Source organism: Symphalangus syndactylus, chromosome 15, assembly GCF_028878055.3.
Source record: "Symphalangus syndactylus isolate Jambi chromosome 15, NHGRI_mSymSyn1-v2.1_pri, whole genome shotgun sequence".
Taxonomy (NCBI): Eukaryota; Metazoa; Chordata; class Mammalia; order Primates; family Hylobatidae; genus Symphalangus; species Symphalangus syndactylus.
In genome coordinates this window covers 73,506,846-73,522,327 of record NC_072437.2, presented here as the reverse complement: position 1 = coordinate 73,522,327, position 15,482 = coordinate 73,506,846, and the positions used below count along the sequence as shown (strand labels likewise).

At 36.0% G+C, this 15,482-nt stretch overlaps 1 protein-coding gene across 12 annotated transcripts in view; it reads left to right on the top strand.

Moving 5' to 3' along the window:
- Positions 1–15,482, top strand: part of IFT88 (intraflagellar transport 88) — a 128,510-nt gene that overhangs the window by 14,455 nt on the left and 98,573 nt on the right. For 9 of the 12 annotated variants that reach the window (XM_063619014.1, XM_055245284.2, XM_055245278.2 and 6 more), the window contains 5 exons: positions 3,898–3,960; positions 10,748–10,804; positions 11,905–11,958; positions 12,557–12,620; positions 13,271–13,340. In XM_063619014.1, coding sequence (XP_063475084.1) covers positions 3,898–3,960; positions 10,748–10,804; positions 11,905–11,958; positions 12,557–12,620; positions 13,271–13,340 — 308 coding nt within the window. The remainder of the gene's footprint in view (positions 1–3,897; positions 3,961–10,747; positions 10,805–11,904; positions 11,959–12,556; positions 12,621–13,270; positions 13,341–15,482) is intronic. The other 3 variants (XM_055245281.2, XM_055245280.2, XM_055245277.2) reach the window with 1 other exon arrangement.

The window sequence follows — 15,482 nt, the reverse complement described above, 5'->3', positions numbered from 1 at the left end:
TCTTTTATTAACTTTGGGTTTGGTTTGCTTTGCTTTTCTATTCTTTGAGATGCGTCATTAGGTTATTTGAAGTTTTTCTTCTTTTTTGATGTAAACACTTATAACTATAAACTTCTCTCTTAATACTGCTTTCACTGTATCCCACAGCTTTTGGTGAAGCCAGCCAGGCTTGTATCCTTCCCTTAAGTCAACCAGTTCCCCTGGGCCCTGGGCAGGTCCCGAGATGCTGTCTGGGAGCCAGGGCCTGGAGTCAGAATCCTTAGAAATTTCCTTGGTGCTCTATTCTTCTGCTGCTGAGCTGGCACTGAAACCATAAGACAAAGTCCTTCCCACTCTTTCCACCCTTTTCCCCAGGCAGCAGATTCTCTCCTGTGACTGTCACCACAACAGACCCGCAGAGAGTACCGCCAGGTTATCGCCAATGTTCACTTAAGGCCCAAGGGCTATTCCTTCAGGTTTTGGTGAATTCTGCCAGGCCTGGGACTCACCCTTCAAGGCAGTGGGTGTCCCTCTGGCTCAGGGTAGGTCCAGAAATGCTATCCAAGAGCCAAGGCCTAGAATCAGGGACCCTAAGAACCCACTTGATGCTCTAACCCACTGTGGCTGAGCTGATACCTAAGTTGCAAGACAAAGTCCCCTTTACTCTCCCCTCTTCTAATCTCAAATAGAAGCAGTCTCTCTTTGTAGCCACCACAGCTGTGAATGTGCTGGGTCGCACCTGAAACCAGTATATCTCAGAGTCTCACTCAAGTCCCACTATACGTACTACCTGGTTATTGCTGCTGATTATTCAGGACCCAATGGCCCTTTTTTCAGCAGTGATGAATCCTGCCATGACTGGGTTCTTTCCTTCAAGGGAATTTAGTATAAATCAGGAAAACCATTGAAACCTCCTCATTCTCCCAATTATAAAATTAAGAAATGCTAATCATGGAAACAAAAACTAGTAATCCCATCAGTCAGAAATAACTACTGTCAACATTTTAAACATTTTTTTCTTTGTCTTTCCTTCATGTATACATACACAGTTTTCTTTTAGTATGTTTGGAATTGAACTAGTAATTACTTTTCTGTTTACTTTTTTACATTCAACTACATCATAAGCAGTGTCTCATGATACTAAATATTTAAATAAATATTACTTTAATGACTACATAATATTAAAAACATATAGGTGATTAGAAGTATTTTCTCCACCAGACGCGGGGACTCACACCTATAATCCCAGCACTTTGGGAGGCTGAGGTGAGCAGCTCATTTGAGGTCCGTAGTTCAAGACCAGCCTGACCAACATGGTGAAGTCCCGTCTCTACTAAAATACAAAAATTAGCCAGCCATGGTGGCGGGCACCTGTAATCTCAGCTGCTTGGAAGGCTGAGGCAGGAGAATAGCTTGAACCCAGGAGGTGGAGGTTGCAGTGAGCCAAGATCATGCCATTGCACGACAGAGCGAGACTCCCTCTCAAAAAAAAAAATTAAAAAAACTAAAGAAGTATTTTCTCATGATAGGATATTTTTTCCTGTTTTCTGCTGTTGTAGATAACATTGTAGTGAAAAAATTTATGTGTAAATAATTTTCTATGTTTTAATCAAACTACCTGGGATAGAGTCCCAGAAATGGAATTAATGGATCATGGAGATTATCTTTTTTTTTTTTTTTTTTGAGATGGAGTCTCGCTCTGTAGCCCAGGCTGGAGTGCATTGGCGCGACCTCTGCTCACTGCAAGCTCTGCCTCCCAGGTTCACACCATTCTCCTGCCTCAGCCTCCTGAGTAGCTGGGACTACCAGCGCCTGCCACCACGCCTGGCTAATTTTTTGTATTTTTAGTAGAGACGGGGTTTCACTGTGTTAGCCAGGATGGTCACGATCTCCTGACCTCATGATCCGCCCACCTCAGCCTCCCAAAGTTCTGGGATTACAGGCGAGAGCCACCGCCCCGGCCTGAAGATTATCATTTTTAAAGCACCAGGGACACTTCCTATCTCCTCAGGTTGTTGCATTGTGGCTGCATAATTTAATGTGAAGTGAATACTCAGAATATCAGACCCAAAAATAAATTAGACAGTGAAGTAAAAATAATTTTTGGCTTATGCTTGGTTTTCTTTGATCTTAACTATAATAATAAGTTCAATAAATAATGAATTTCTTGCAGCAGTGGCTTAAGATATTCATAGAAGATGGAATTTGTTAACAAAGTGACAAAGATTTCCAAAAGTTGTATAAGTTTGGTGTTTGTAATTGGAGAATTTGTTGACTGTCCTTTTTAGTTTGTCATTTAGTTAGGATTTACTGAGCTGATTAACCAAATTTTACTAATAATTTAGGAATCTTAAGGGAAATTTTTTTACCCAAAGATCTGCTAAAGTAGAAGATAATAATAATAAATTATGTTGAAGGTTACCTTTGGATTTATACTTCATTCAAAAGTCTTTAGTTTCTGTGGGTGACTGAGAATTGTGTAATTTTATGTAGTTGATATGGAAGGTTACAAAGATAATTTAGGCTGGGCACAGTGGCTTATGCCTGTAATCCCTTTAGGAGGCTCAGGGGTGGATCACTTGAGCTCAGTTTGAGACCAGCCTGGGTAACACGGCAAAATCCTGTCTCTAAAAAAATACAAAAATTAGCAGGTTGTGGTAGTGTGTGCCTGTAGTCCCAGCTCCTAGGGAGACTGAGATGGGACAATCACCTGAGCCTGGGAAGTTGAGGCTGCAGTGAGCTGTGATTGTACCACTGTACTCCAGCCTGGAGGTTGGAGTGAAACCCTGTCTCAAAAAAGAAAAAAAAAAAAAGATAATTTAAAGTAAAAATTAAAGAAGAAGGCTTATATGCAATAAAATTATGTTTTAAAAGCATTGTATTAGCATCCTGGTAATATAAACATTTTATTTTGATTATTTTCAAATTTTTAAAAAGTTAATTGATAGTGACTTTATTTTTTATGTATTGTTTATTTTTAAAATAATTGACAAGTATATTTTGTGGGAAGTAGATTGAAATAAATCAGAGGCAAGGATGAGAACTGCATTTAATATGTCTGAAGGGTTAAAGCCAGAGTGTGTGTTAGAGAAGGGGAAGTAGGAAGTACAGGATGGTTGGAAGATTGGCTGTTGGTGAGACTGGGTGCTTTTGAGAGACTATAAAAATGGTATTTTGTTCAGGAAACACAAGAACCTTTATATCCTGCCCTTGATTAGTGTTCTTTTCCTCAAATTTCCTGAAGGGGAATGTAAGTACATTTCAGGAATCAGCAAAGCAAAATAACATTTTATTTCTACTAAGATGTTGATTCCAAATGGCAGTGCAGGTTGGACTTGTTGAGCCCCCCCATTTGCTTAGATTAGCTCCAGTCTGTGTCTCAGACTTGACCTCTCCATGAAAAATCCTTTTCATTTGGGCAGATGGAAATGGCACCAAAGACAGTGCCCCCTGCTTGTAGAAAATATGGCCTTTTCTATCCTGAGGCTTTATCAGGTAGGGTGGGAGAAGAGGAGAAAGACAGGAGGATGGTGGGGAGAGAGAGAGAAAGAGAGATGTAAATCTCAATTCCAAGCCACCAGGAAAAAAAAACAGAAGAAAGGCCACATCCTTGTATACTTGATGTTTCAACCTGGCATTGTGATGCCACTCATTAAAACTGTAGCCAATAAGATGTCCATAAAATTGGCTAACATGACCAGTACTCCTCATTCTAGGAGAGGAAGGAGGTTTGCTATTCTGGGTAGTGTGAAGTGGGGAGATTTGAGGTAAGAGTCCATTCATCCCTACCTAGATGTCCCTACCTAGTTGGCAAAAGATGAATTATAGAGGCTCTTGAGTACCAAACAGGAGTTTAAACTTATTTTTTCCCCCAATTCTTACTCTGTGTTGAATGTTAAATTTGCGTTTTCGTTTTAGGAATTGGAGAATGATGCAGCTTTTCAGCAAGCTGTGAGGACTAGTCATGGCAGAAGACCTCCAGTAAGTTAAAAAAAAATTTTTTTAATTGTAAAAAATACATAACATGAAATTTACCAAATTAACCATTTTCACCTGTATATTCCTGTAGTGTTAAAGATTATAACCATCACTAAGTTTAGATGGTAGTGAAACAGATCTTCAGAAGTTTTTCATCTTGTATATCTGAAAGTCTGTATCCATTAAACAAAAACTTCCCATTTTCTCCTACTTCCAAAGCCCCTGTAACTACCATTCTACTTTCTATTTCTATGAATTTGACTAATTTAGATACGTTACATAAGTGGAGTCTCAGAATATTTGTCTTTTTGTGACTGGCTTATTCACTTAGTATAATGCCCTCAAGGTTCATCCATGTTGTAGCATGTGACAGAATCTCCTTCCTTTTTAAGTTTGAATAGTATTCCATTGTATGTTTATACTACATTTTGTTTATTCATTCATCTGTCAATGAACACTTGTTCATTTTTGTTATTCAGTTGTAGGAGTTCTCTATATATTCTGGATATTAATGTCTTATCAGATGTATGATTTGCAAATATTTTCTTTCATTTTGTAGATTGCTTTTCACACTGATGTGTCCTTTGATACACCAAAGTTTTTTAGTTTGGTATAGTCCCAATTGTCCATCTTTACTTTTGTCGCTTGTGCTTTTGGTGTCATATTCAAGAAATAATTGCCAAGAACAATGTCATGAAGCTTTTCCCCTATGTTTTCTTCTAGCATTTTTGTAGTTTTAGGTCTTAACATTTAGATCTTTAATCCATTTTGTGTTCATTTTTATATATGGTATAAGATAAAGGTCCAAATTCATTATTTTGCACATGGATATTTAGTTCTCCCAACACTATTTGCTGTACAGACCATCCTTTCCCTATTGAATGGTCTTGGCACCATTGTTGAAGATCATTTAACCATATATGTAAGGGTTTGTTTCTGGGCTTTCTATGCTGTTCTGTTGGTCTATTTGTCTGTCTTTATGCCAGTAACCATACTGTTTTGATTAGTGTAGCTTTGTAATATGTTTTAAAATCAGGAAATGTGAACCTTCCAACTTTGTTCTTCTTTTTCACAATTGTTTTAGCTACTTGGGGTCCCTTGATATTACATATGAATTTTAGGATGAATCTCTATTTCTGTAAAAAAAAAAAAAAAAAAAAAAAAAAAAGTCATTGGGATAGTAAGGATTTGATAAGGATTGTATTGAATACACTGGGTAGTATGGACATCTTAACAATATTAAGTATTTCAGTCTATGAGCCTATGAACACAGGATGCCTTTCCATTTGTTTATGTCTTCTTTAATTCATCAATGTTTTATAGTTTTCAGTGTATCTAGTAGGTGAATTTTAAATTATTTGAGATCAAATGATTTCTTACGTTATTCAAACTGTAAACATTATTTTTATTAGGCATCAGAATATTGTTTACCTAAAACATTCATTGTTTTAAAAATATTTGCTTTTCTGATTTTTAAAGTGGCATAAATATTGATCCCTCAAAACATTGGGGCTTAATTTACAGATTACCCTTCCTTGTATTAATATTAATACTCAATTTTCTATGAGTACATGAATTGCTAGAGTAGTTTTTTTAGTATTAGTATTAAGGTTTTTGTATGTGTCATACAAAGCATAGACATCTGCCTTTCACAGTGCATGAAATCTGCCAAGCTTTGTTTGTAGTTGAAAATAAACAAGGTTGACACTAAGTAGTGAAGTAGAGAAAGTTCTATCCCTAATGTTCTATGTCTAATACTCCTTTTTTGAGTGCTGCTTCTCCCTACCTATCTAATACTATATAGCAGTGGCTCTCAGCTGGGGGCACTTGTGCCCCCCCACCAGGGACATTTGGCAATGCTTGGAGAGATATTTTCAGTTGTCACAACTTGAGTGGGTGCTACTGGCACCTAGTGGGTAGCAGCCAGAGATGCTGCTAACCCTTCTACAATGCATAGGCCAGCCCCCAGTAATAAAGAGCTATCCAGCCCAAACTCCTTTGCTTTAGATGAAGTGTCCTTCTGCTATTATCTTCCCTCACTTTGTCATGTTCTCCTGTCCTCCCTGTCCTACGTACTTATCTAGCAAAAATAAATCATTGTGAGTAGTTTGCCCATCTCATTTAGGGTGAATGCATTTAATGTGGTTCCTTGTAATGAGTTTGGCTAAATCACTGCACAGGTAGAGGACACAGTCAGTCCTCCACAAGACCACTCCCACTTCTGACACCAACTGCAAGTTCATGGTTCCCAGAACCATCCTCAGGCTTGATAATTCTCTGGAAAGACTCAAAGAACTCACTGAAATCTCCTATACTTACAGTTTAATCATGGGAAGGATACAAATTAAAATCCACCAAGGGAAGAGATGCATAGAGTAGGGCCTAGGAGTGATCCAAACAGAGAGCTTCTGATTATCCTCTCCCTGTGGAGCAAGACATGGCAGTACCTTTTCCTAACCACAGTGTGACAGTACTTGAAGAGTATTGCCAACCAGGGAATCCTACCCGAGACTTTGGTGTTCATAGTTTTTACTGAGGCTTGATCACATACCACCCACCATGCCAACCTTTAGTCTCTAGTCCCGGAGGTTTGGGCTAGTAACTCCAGAAGCTGATGTGTCCCAAAGCTCCCATTGTGAATCACATTGATAGACTGACCAGTGGCCAAAGCCGGAGCAAACAAAGACACTCCTGTCAGGCAGAGCATTTCAGGGGTGTAGAAGTCATCTCCTAGGAGCCAACAACAGAGGCCAGAGCTCTCTTTGAGTAAAGTTAATTCTTCACTACACATTCTAAAACCATATTTTATTTATTTATTTAATTCTTTTACAACCCATATTTTAATTTTGAAGTTACCTTCATTATGGGAAGAAAAACCATAGGCTCTGAGTCCTTGCACTAGGCTAGTGATTACACTGTAAGCTTTTCAAATAGGCAGATTATCTTATTCATCATTCTTTTCCTTGTCTACTTAAGTGTTCCATACATCTTTATTGACTAACTTAGTAAATCAGTGAACTTTGTCTTCAATTAAGTGATTTCAGGGATCACATAACAGGTGATAATTTTGCCAGGTGGCCCTTCAAAAGATCTTTAGAAATGACTTTGGAGATTCTTATTTTATAGATGAGGAAACTGAAGCCTAGAAAAGCCAAGGTCTCACAGTTATCTGTAACTGGGATAGTGTGTGGGTCATTTGATCCTCTGTTGAACAATACTTTCATCACATCCTACTTGTTATATTAAATGGGAAAAAGTTTTATACTTTTCATATGAAACATCTTACAGGTTCACTTAAGAGGACAAAATTCTAGTTGCTCCTAAGGAGCTTACAATCTTCAGAAGGAAAATTAAATGGACACACTTAGATATTACAAGGCATGAAGCAATAAATTATAATAAAAGAGTATAAATTGCTATGGAATTTCAAAGAGAGATTATTTACCACTAGTTGGGAAAATCAGAAGAGGTTGCTTAGAAGGTAAATTAAGAGTTGATTATTACGGGATATGTAGAATTGAGATTGACCTTGAGATACAGGAGAAAAGGGCATTGCAGGTAAGGGTACAAGATGAATGAGGGAAGAGAGTGTAGGAGCTGCCTAATGCTAACAACAAAACACAAAAACGAGATTTAGTCACTAGGTAGTAGTTAAAAAAATAATGGTCATCCCCTCAGTTTGTTCTCATGGAAGAAGTTGCGGAGACCCATATCCTTCCTTTTCAGTTTTTTCTTAAGACCTGGAGCCAACCTTATCAAGCATGAGTTTAAGCCCTGAAACATGTATACAAATTAAAATACCTTCCAATGTCTAAAGTTCACCTAACAACTTTATATGTTATCACCTATAATTCAGGCATTTGTTTTCCTACAGAATTAACATATATGTATGTTTTTTCCCATATTTTTTACCTCTAATTACATTTTCATTATGATTCAGTTCAAAATATTTTGTAATTTCCATGGATATTTCTTCTTTGACCTGTGGGTTATTTAGAAGTATATTTCTTAATTTCCAAACACAATACATTTTTCTAGTTATCTCTGTGTTACTGATTTCTAGTTTTATTCTTAGATAGGGAACATAATCTGTATGCTTTCAATTTTTTGAAATCTGTTCATGTCCCAAACGCATTCTTAAAGAATATATGTTCCACGATGGGTACAGTGTAATATGTCAGTTAGGTAAAGTGTGTTAATGGTTTTGTTTAGATGTTCAGTATTCTTACTGATCTTTTGTTTGCCTACTTTTTTTTTTTCTTTCTTTCTGAGACCAAGTCTCACTCTCTTGCCCAGGCTGGAGTACAGTGGCATGACCTTGGCTCACTGCAACCTCCACCTCCTGGGTTCAAGCGATTCTCGGGCCTCAGCCTCCTGAGTAGCTGAGACTACAGGCGTGAGCCACCACACCCGGCTAATTTTTGTATTTTTAGTAAAGACGGAGTTTCACCATGTTAGTCAGGCTGGTCTCAAATTCCTGACGTCAGGTGATCCACCCACCTCAGTGTCCCAAAGTGCTGGGATTACAAGCATGAGCCACTGCGTCTGGCCTACTGGTTCTATTTTTAATGAGAAAGTGTGATCAATTCTTGTACTCTGGTTGTGGGTTTGTATTTTTTTTAGGTTTTTGCTTTATATATATGGAGCAGATATTTAGAATTGCTATATTTTCATAGTAAACTGAGCCTTTTATTGTTACGAAGTATGCCTCTATCTCTAGTAATGCTTTTTGTCTGTTTGTAAGGTATTAATATGTTGTTATAGCTATACAAGCTCTTTGTCTAGCATTTTTATTGTATATCTTTCCTGTCTTTTTACTTCCAACTTTTCTATATCGATTTATTTAAAATGTAATTCTTATCAGCAGCATGTGATTGGTTTTTATTTTTTTAATAGTCTGACAATCTTATTATTTTAGTTAAGTATTTATTCCACTTACATTTAATGAAGTTATTGATTTCCTTTAAATTTGCTATCTTACTATTTGCTTTTGTTTTTTCCTGGCTCTTGTATATTTCATTTTCTCTCCTTACTTGCCTTCTTTTTTGCTTGTTTTTTATTATTCCATTTTCTTTTTCTGTTATCTTGGTAGTTTACATTCTCTGACTATTAGTGTTTCCCTAAATATTATGATACTCATCTTTAACTTTTTAAAGTCTAGTATAAATTAATAGTTTTACTACTGCCTGGACAGTGCCGGGATTTTATATTATTTTTAGCTATTTTTCAGTTCTGGAATTTCCATGTATATTCCTTTTTTATAGTTTTTAGTTCATTTTCAGTTGCTATTACTAATCTTTTAATTTATTGATCATGTTAAGCATAGTTATGTTAAAGTCTATGTCTGATATTTCCATTATATGTATCCACTTCTGAGTTTCTTTCTATTCTTTTGTTTATCTTGGCTTTTGGTTAGGTAGTCTTGCCTCTTGTATGTCTGGTTGGTTTTAATTGAGAGACATTATAAATGAAAAATTTTAGAGATACTTTATGCCTCTATGTCTGCACTACTCAGTATGAGAGACACTAGCCACATGAAACTATTTACATTTAAATTATTTAAAACTAAAATAAATAAATTCTTGTTGTACTGCTTACATTTCATATGTTCAACAGCCTTGTGTGGCCAATGGCTGTCTTATCAAAAAGGGCAAATACAGAACTTTTCCATCACTACAGAAAGTTTATTGGATAGCACGGTGCTAAAGGATCTTATCTTTCACAGGAAAGAATTTACTTTTACTTATGGTACTAGCAGCAGTAGGAATCCATGGTCACCTTAATCCAGTCGGGTTTGAGATGATTCTGAATTGGATGTCAGCCCTTATGAGGGCTCGTATACTATTATTTACCTTTTAGTCTTAGGGTGTAGCCTTTTGAGATCACAATCTAAAGCCGGGAGGATTACCGGGGCTGCGTTCTTGGCAGGCCCTCATCTCCAGTGTTTATCCCCTCAGGCTGTGAGTCTCAAAAGCTGTGTCCAGTGACTCAGACTTGCCTTTGGAATTAACAGATGCCTCTAGGAGGAAAGCAGGCCTAAATGCGGGCTCACCTCTCTTCCCGTCTCTTCTTTATTTTCAGACCTTGTAATTCTTCACTGTCTTGATGGTTCCCTAATGTATTCACATTTAAAAAAAAAAAAATTTTGACCCCATGTATATTTTTTAATAGTTCTTAGTGAGAAGGTTTTTAAAAACAGTCCATCATAGCCGAAAGTAGAATTCCTCCATGAGTGATATTTAATAAATATTTCTAACAATTCTACCTAACAACTAACATTTTTAGTATACTTTCACTGATGTGCTCCTATTTGATTCTAACTACAATTTTGTGATCCATATACTTTATATTCTTATTTAAAAGATGAGAAAACTGTAGGTTCAAAGAGATTAAATAAAGGTATCTGTTGTAGGGATAGCTGAGATTCAAACCCAAGTTCTCAGACCCCAAATCTTGTGTCTATTGTTTGGCCTAGTGGCTAGCAGTAATAATTATGCAATAAAATGTTTAATTCGTGATGGTTGCAAGCATGAAAAAAATCTTTCTTATTGGCACTTCAAATCGTTCAAAAGTCCCCTTTCTCCTTTAAAATGAATTCCAGAATGAGTCTCCTTCTCACGTAATTAAAATACCTGAGCTCCCTAATATTTAAGATAATTTAAAAGAAATCATTCTAAGTATTATAGAAATATTTCTTTATTGATGAGTCTATATTTTCTATTTCTTTTCCAGTTTTCTATTATATAGTTCAGTCTGAATCCTGTTAACTATGTTCTTTTTCCTCCCCAAGATAACTGCTAAAATATCAAGCACGGCAGTTACTAGACCTATAGCTACTGGATATGGGGTAGGTTTTTGTAAGCTGAAAATATTAAGATGCTTTTTCTCATATAATAGTTCACTTTAGGCAGTTCTGAATAATTTTATTATATCTTAGGTCATAACCCAAATATATTTTCTATTTTGGATACTTACGAACATTATACAAGTCTAGTGTGATTAATAAATTTGAATATTCTAGTCATTTTGATTTGTAAGTATTGGAAAATATTTTATTACCTTTTTCCATTTGTAAACCCTGTGTTCGTTGACTTCCTTTCATTTTCTACATGATACAACCAAGTCTCGTGTATTCCATTCGTATATTTTATGTGAAGTTAGATTTTATATAAATGTAATAGTGTATATAATTGGGAAACATTTACTAATTAACAAATATAAAATTTAAGAAAAGTGTTTCAGAAGTGTATATTTGGGTCTTATATTAGAAGGCTTTGGAGGAAAGATATATCAAACTCTATAAAAGTTATAAACTTTTTAATCTTGTTCAAATTACCTGTAATTTGGATGTTTTAGCTTATATGAAATAACAGGAATGAGAAAAATGGGAGAATTAGGTGGAATAGCTTTTCTTAGTCAAAAAAATATCTTCAGAACCTAGAGGTCCAGGGCACTTGCCTTCATAATGTTCCTTTATATGAGTGAAGAAAGTAGCCTTCTACATAATATAACCGTGTGTCATATGAAACATGCTTTTATTAGTTAGCCTGAGTGTGTATTACTCATAAATTTGATTTTTGGTGGTGTTTCAGAATAAGAGCAAACTTTTTCCATGAAGGGCTAGATATTTTAGGCTTTGCAGATCATATGGTCTCTGTTGCTACTATCCAGCTCTGCATTTGTAAAGCAAAAGCAGCCACAGGCAATGTGCAAAGGAATTGGGCATGGCTATGTTCCAGTAAAACTTTATTTACAAAGGCTACGGGTTGTAGTTTGCTGCTCCGGTTTTATAGTTTTATAGTTTTACCCTATATGCCCAGGAGGTACAAGGAATAAATTATGTTTGTTTATTTGCCGATAGAATGAAGAAAACTTCTATAATTTGGCTTAAACATTTAAGGTAGATATTTTTAGGAATCTTTTTAACTTAACTTTTCTGTTTACTAGTCCAAGACATCTCTGGCATCATCAATAGGAAGACCAATGACAGGGGCTATTCAGGTATCTCTATTGCATGCGTGTTCATTTTGTGCCTTTCTTGTGACTTGGAATTTACTACCAAATTTTTTTTACTTTATTATATTATTTTAAAGTGTTAAAGAAGATATTACTTATATAGTGACCCAGATTCTTTAAATTGTGGGCTAAAGTCTAGACTGTTGTAAATCTTCGAAGGCGAGGTCTCTTTAGATTTATTTAATCAGGTATCAAATGAATTCCCATTGGGGAGTGGACATAGAATCGATAATTGCTTATATGATGTATTATGGGGCCCATTTTTCCTGTGTTACCATTTACAACAATTTCTATGGTTTCTCTCATAGGCATGTAAGAGACCAACCAAAAGTAAGAGAGTAGCTGACTAATAAGCTGATTAATTTTTTTTTAAACTATAGCCCAGTTAGATCAAAGAATTGAAATTCTAAAGGGGAGAGAGGACATGATTGATACATGAGGAGGTAGAAGTAAGGAGTAAACATATAGTGATTGAAAATCAGCATTTTTTAAATAGGGCTATATTAAGGTGTGTGTAATGTGCAGAACTGTACATAGGAGATAGATCTTATTTAAGAATAAATGATTCCCATTCTCTTTAAAGGATGGAGTTACTAGACCCATGACAGCAGTGAGAGCAGCTGGTTTTACCAAAGCATCTTTGAGAGGTTTGTTACACTGTCTCTACTAATAATCTTTTTTGGCTCTTTTAATCTTTTATCATTTTGTGATATAAATATTACTGCCATTTTAAATAAAATCTAACAATGCCATTAATTATAAGATGCCCTGATATTTTAGGTAGCATTAAGAAAGGAAAGGGATGATGAAAACCTTCTACATATCTGTTGGGGTGGTAATTAAACCATGGTGTAATTTGTCAACATGTATTGAAATAATATGTAAAAAGTTAAATGATAATTTAAAAATAAAATTATAACAAAAATTAATGTTTAGTATGCCAATAAGGAAAATTAAAAAGCCAATACCAGGTTATAAGACATGTGACTGATAATTTAGAGTTGATAATAGAGATAGATCACTGTGGAAGAGAAAGTAAATGCTGAGAATATCTTATTTTTGTTTTTAGGTTTAACACATGTATTATTTACATAGCTTTATGTATGTTAAAAAATCTTACCAATTTCCCAGTATATGAAATGTTTATATAGACACAATGTTATCTCCATTTAATAAATAGGTAATTGAAACCACTTAAGACGTAAATGAAATAGCTTATGCAAGGTTTTATATTTTCATATTTTCTTCGATTTTGCTGGGTTACAAATTGAATATTAACTCTTGAATTGTGTCTCAGGCTCTGCATTTGACCCCCTTAGTCAGTCAAGGGGCCCTACTCCCCCTTTGGAAGCCAAGAAAAAAGATAGGTATGTAAGTCCTTATGTTGTTGTTTATTGTTGTTGCTGCATATTTTAAATTTTTATTTCCCAAATACATAATTTTTTTTTTTTTGAGATGATATCTCACTCTGTTGCCCAGGCTGGAGTGCAGTGATGCGATCTTGGCTCACTGCAACCTTTATCTCCCAGGTTCAAGCGATTCTCCTGTCTTAGCCTCCTGAGTAGCTGGGATTACAGGTGCCCGCGACTACATCCAGATAATTTTTGTATTTTTGGTAGAGATGGAGTTTTGCCATGCTGGCTAGGCTGGTCTCGAACTCCCAATCTCAAATGATCTGCCGACCTCAGCCTCCCAAAGTGTTGGCATTACAGGCGTGAGCCACCACACCAGCCCAAATATGTAATTCTTAATCTTTAAAAAGCTTATGTCAGCACAGTAGTAAACAAAAATCATCCCTAGTTGCCAGGACTAACAAAATTAAAAATAGCCATATGTATTCTGTGCAATTTTATTGTGATATTATATGACTTGAAGATATGGTCTAATTTTTTATCAGGGCCAGTATTGAGTCTCTTAACAGCCAAATGGGGTTGTAAATGTTGTAAGATATGATTATTTTGAGAGGACCTTTCAAGGGAAAAAAGAGAACACATGAAATTAATTTGTCATATTATTGAGAAATTTAATTTTTTATAGAACAAACTTAATTTTGTGCTAGTGGCTAGACAGTAGCCAAAAAGCTATGGTATACATTTAATTATATACCTCTGCTGGTATCCAAGTACCTTGATGTATACATTTTACAAATAGTAATAAAAGCTAACATTAACTGAGTCCTTGCTGTGTGCCAGGCACTTTTCCAAGTACTTTCCCTGTGAAAGCAGAGCTATTACTCTCACTAGTTTATAAAGAGGGGAACTGAAGCCCAGCTATCTTAACTTTCTAAGGCTAATAAATGACAAGGCTGAGATTCAAACCCAGTTTTTTGAATCTGGGTTTTTGGAATTTTACACAAATTCCAGTATAGTGGAATTAATCACCATACTGTTTTGCTTCTATAGAACATATGTTTTTAAATTGTAATTCTTTTTTTTGTTTCTTTTTTTTTTTCATTTAAATTGTAATTCTTAAACCCAGTATTTAGGCTTTCGTGTAAATTACATAATTTCCATTTTTGACTAGCAAAGAACCTCTATAGAAAATCACTTTATTTTTTATCTTAATTAATGACAGCACATTTGCTAATAAAAGCATTTTTTAATTTAAATATTATGTCATTCATGGTCCTTTCGGCTGCTGATAACAGAAAACATGTTTAAAAAAAAAGAAGGACACAGGCCGGGCATGGTGGCTCATGCCTATAATCTCAGCCTTTTGGGAGGCCAAGGTGAGAGGATCACTTGAGCCCAGGAGTTCAAGACTAGCCTGGGCAACATAGCGAGACCCCGTCTCTACAAAAAAATTAAAAAATTAAAAAATTAGCTGGGCATGGTGGCACACACCTGTAGCTCTAGCTACTCAGAAGGCTGAGGTGGGAGGATGGCTTGAGCCCAGGAGGTGGTGGCTGCAGTGAGCTGTGATCATACCACTGCACCCCAGCCTGGGTGACAGAGCAAGACCTTGTCTCAAAGAAAGATAAAAAAAAAAAAAAAAAGACGTATACATAATTAACAAGAAAATTTATTATCTCACATAATAGGAAGTCTGGAGGAAGGGAAGTTCTGGGGATGGTTAATTTAACTGCTCAGTAACATCATCCCTGGTCCAGCTTCTCTTTGTTTCCCTTGGCTTTCCCCAAGCGCCTGCTGATCATTATGATGCCAAGAGAGTGTTGAGAGTTCAGAATCTCCATGTAACTGATAAAGTCTAGAGGCAGAATGTTCCTAGTCTTAGGTCTCTTAAAAAGCCAAGAAGATCTTTCTAGCAGCCCTCTACCTGAAGCAGATATGCCTTCATTTCTCAGTGTGGAATGCATCAAATGCTCGTGGCTGAACCAAACACTTGGCAAAGAGAATGAGATTCTCTTGACTTGCTTAGATTCTGCATGCAAAGAAGAAGGGCGAGTGGCAGACTCTGTGTGGGTAGGTAGCCAACAGTGCCTGAATATAGATTGCATTTTTTTTGCATTTGATAGGGACAGGGTAAGTTACTTTCAGTGTCTTCATAAA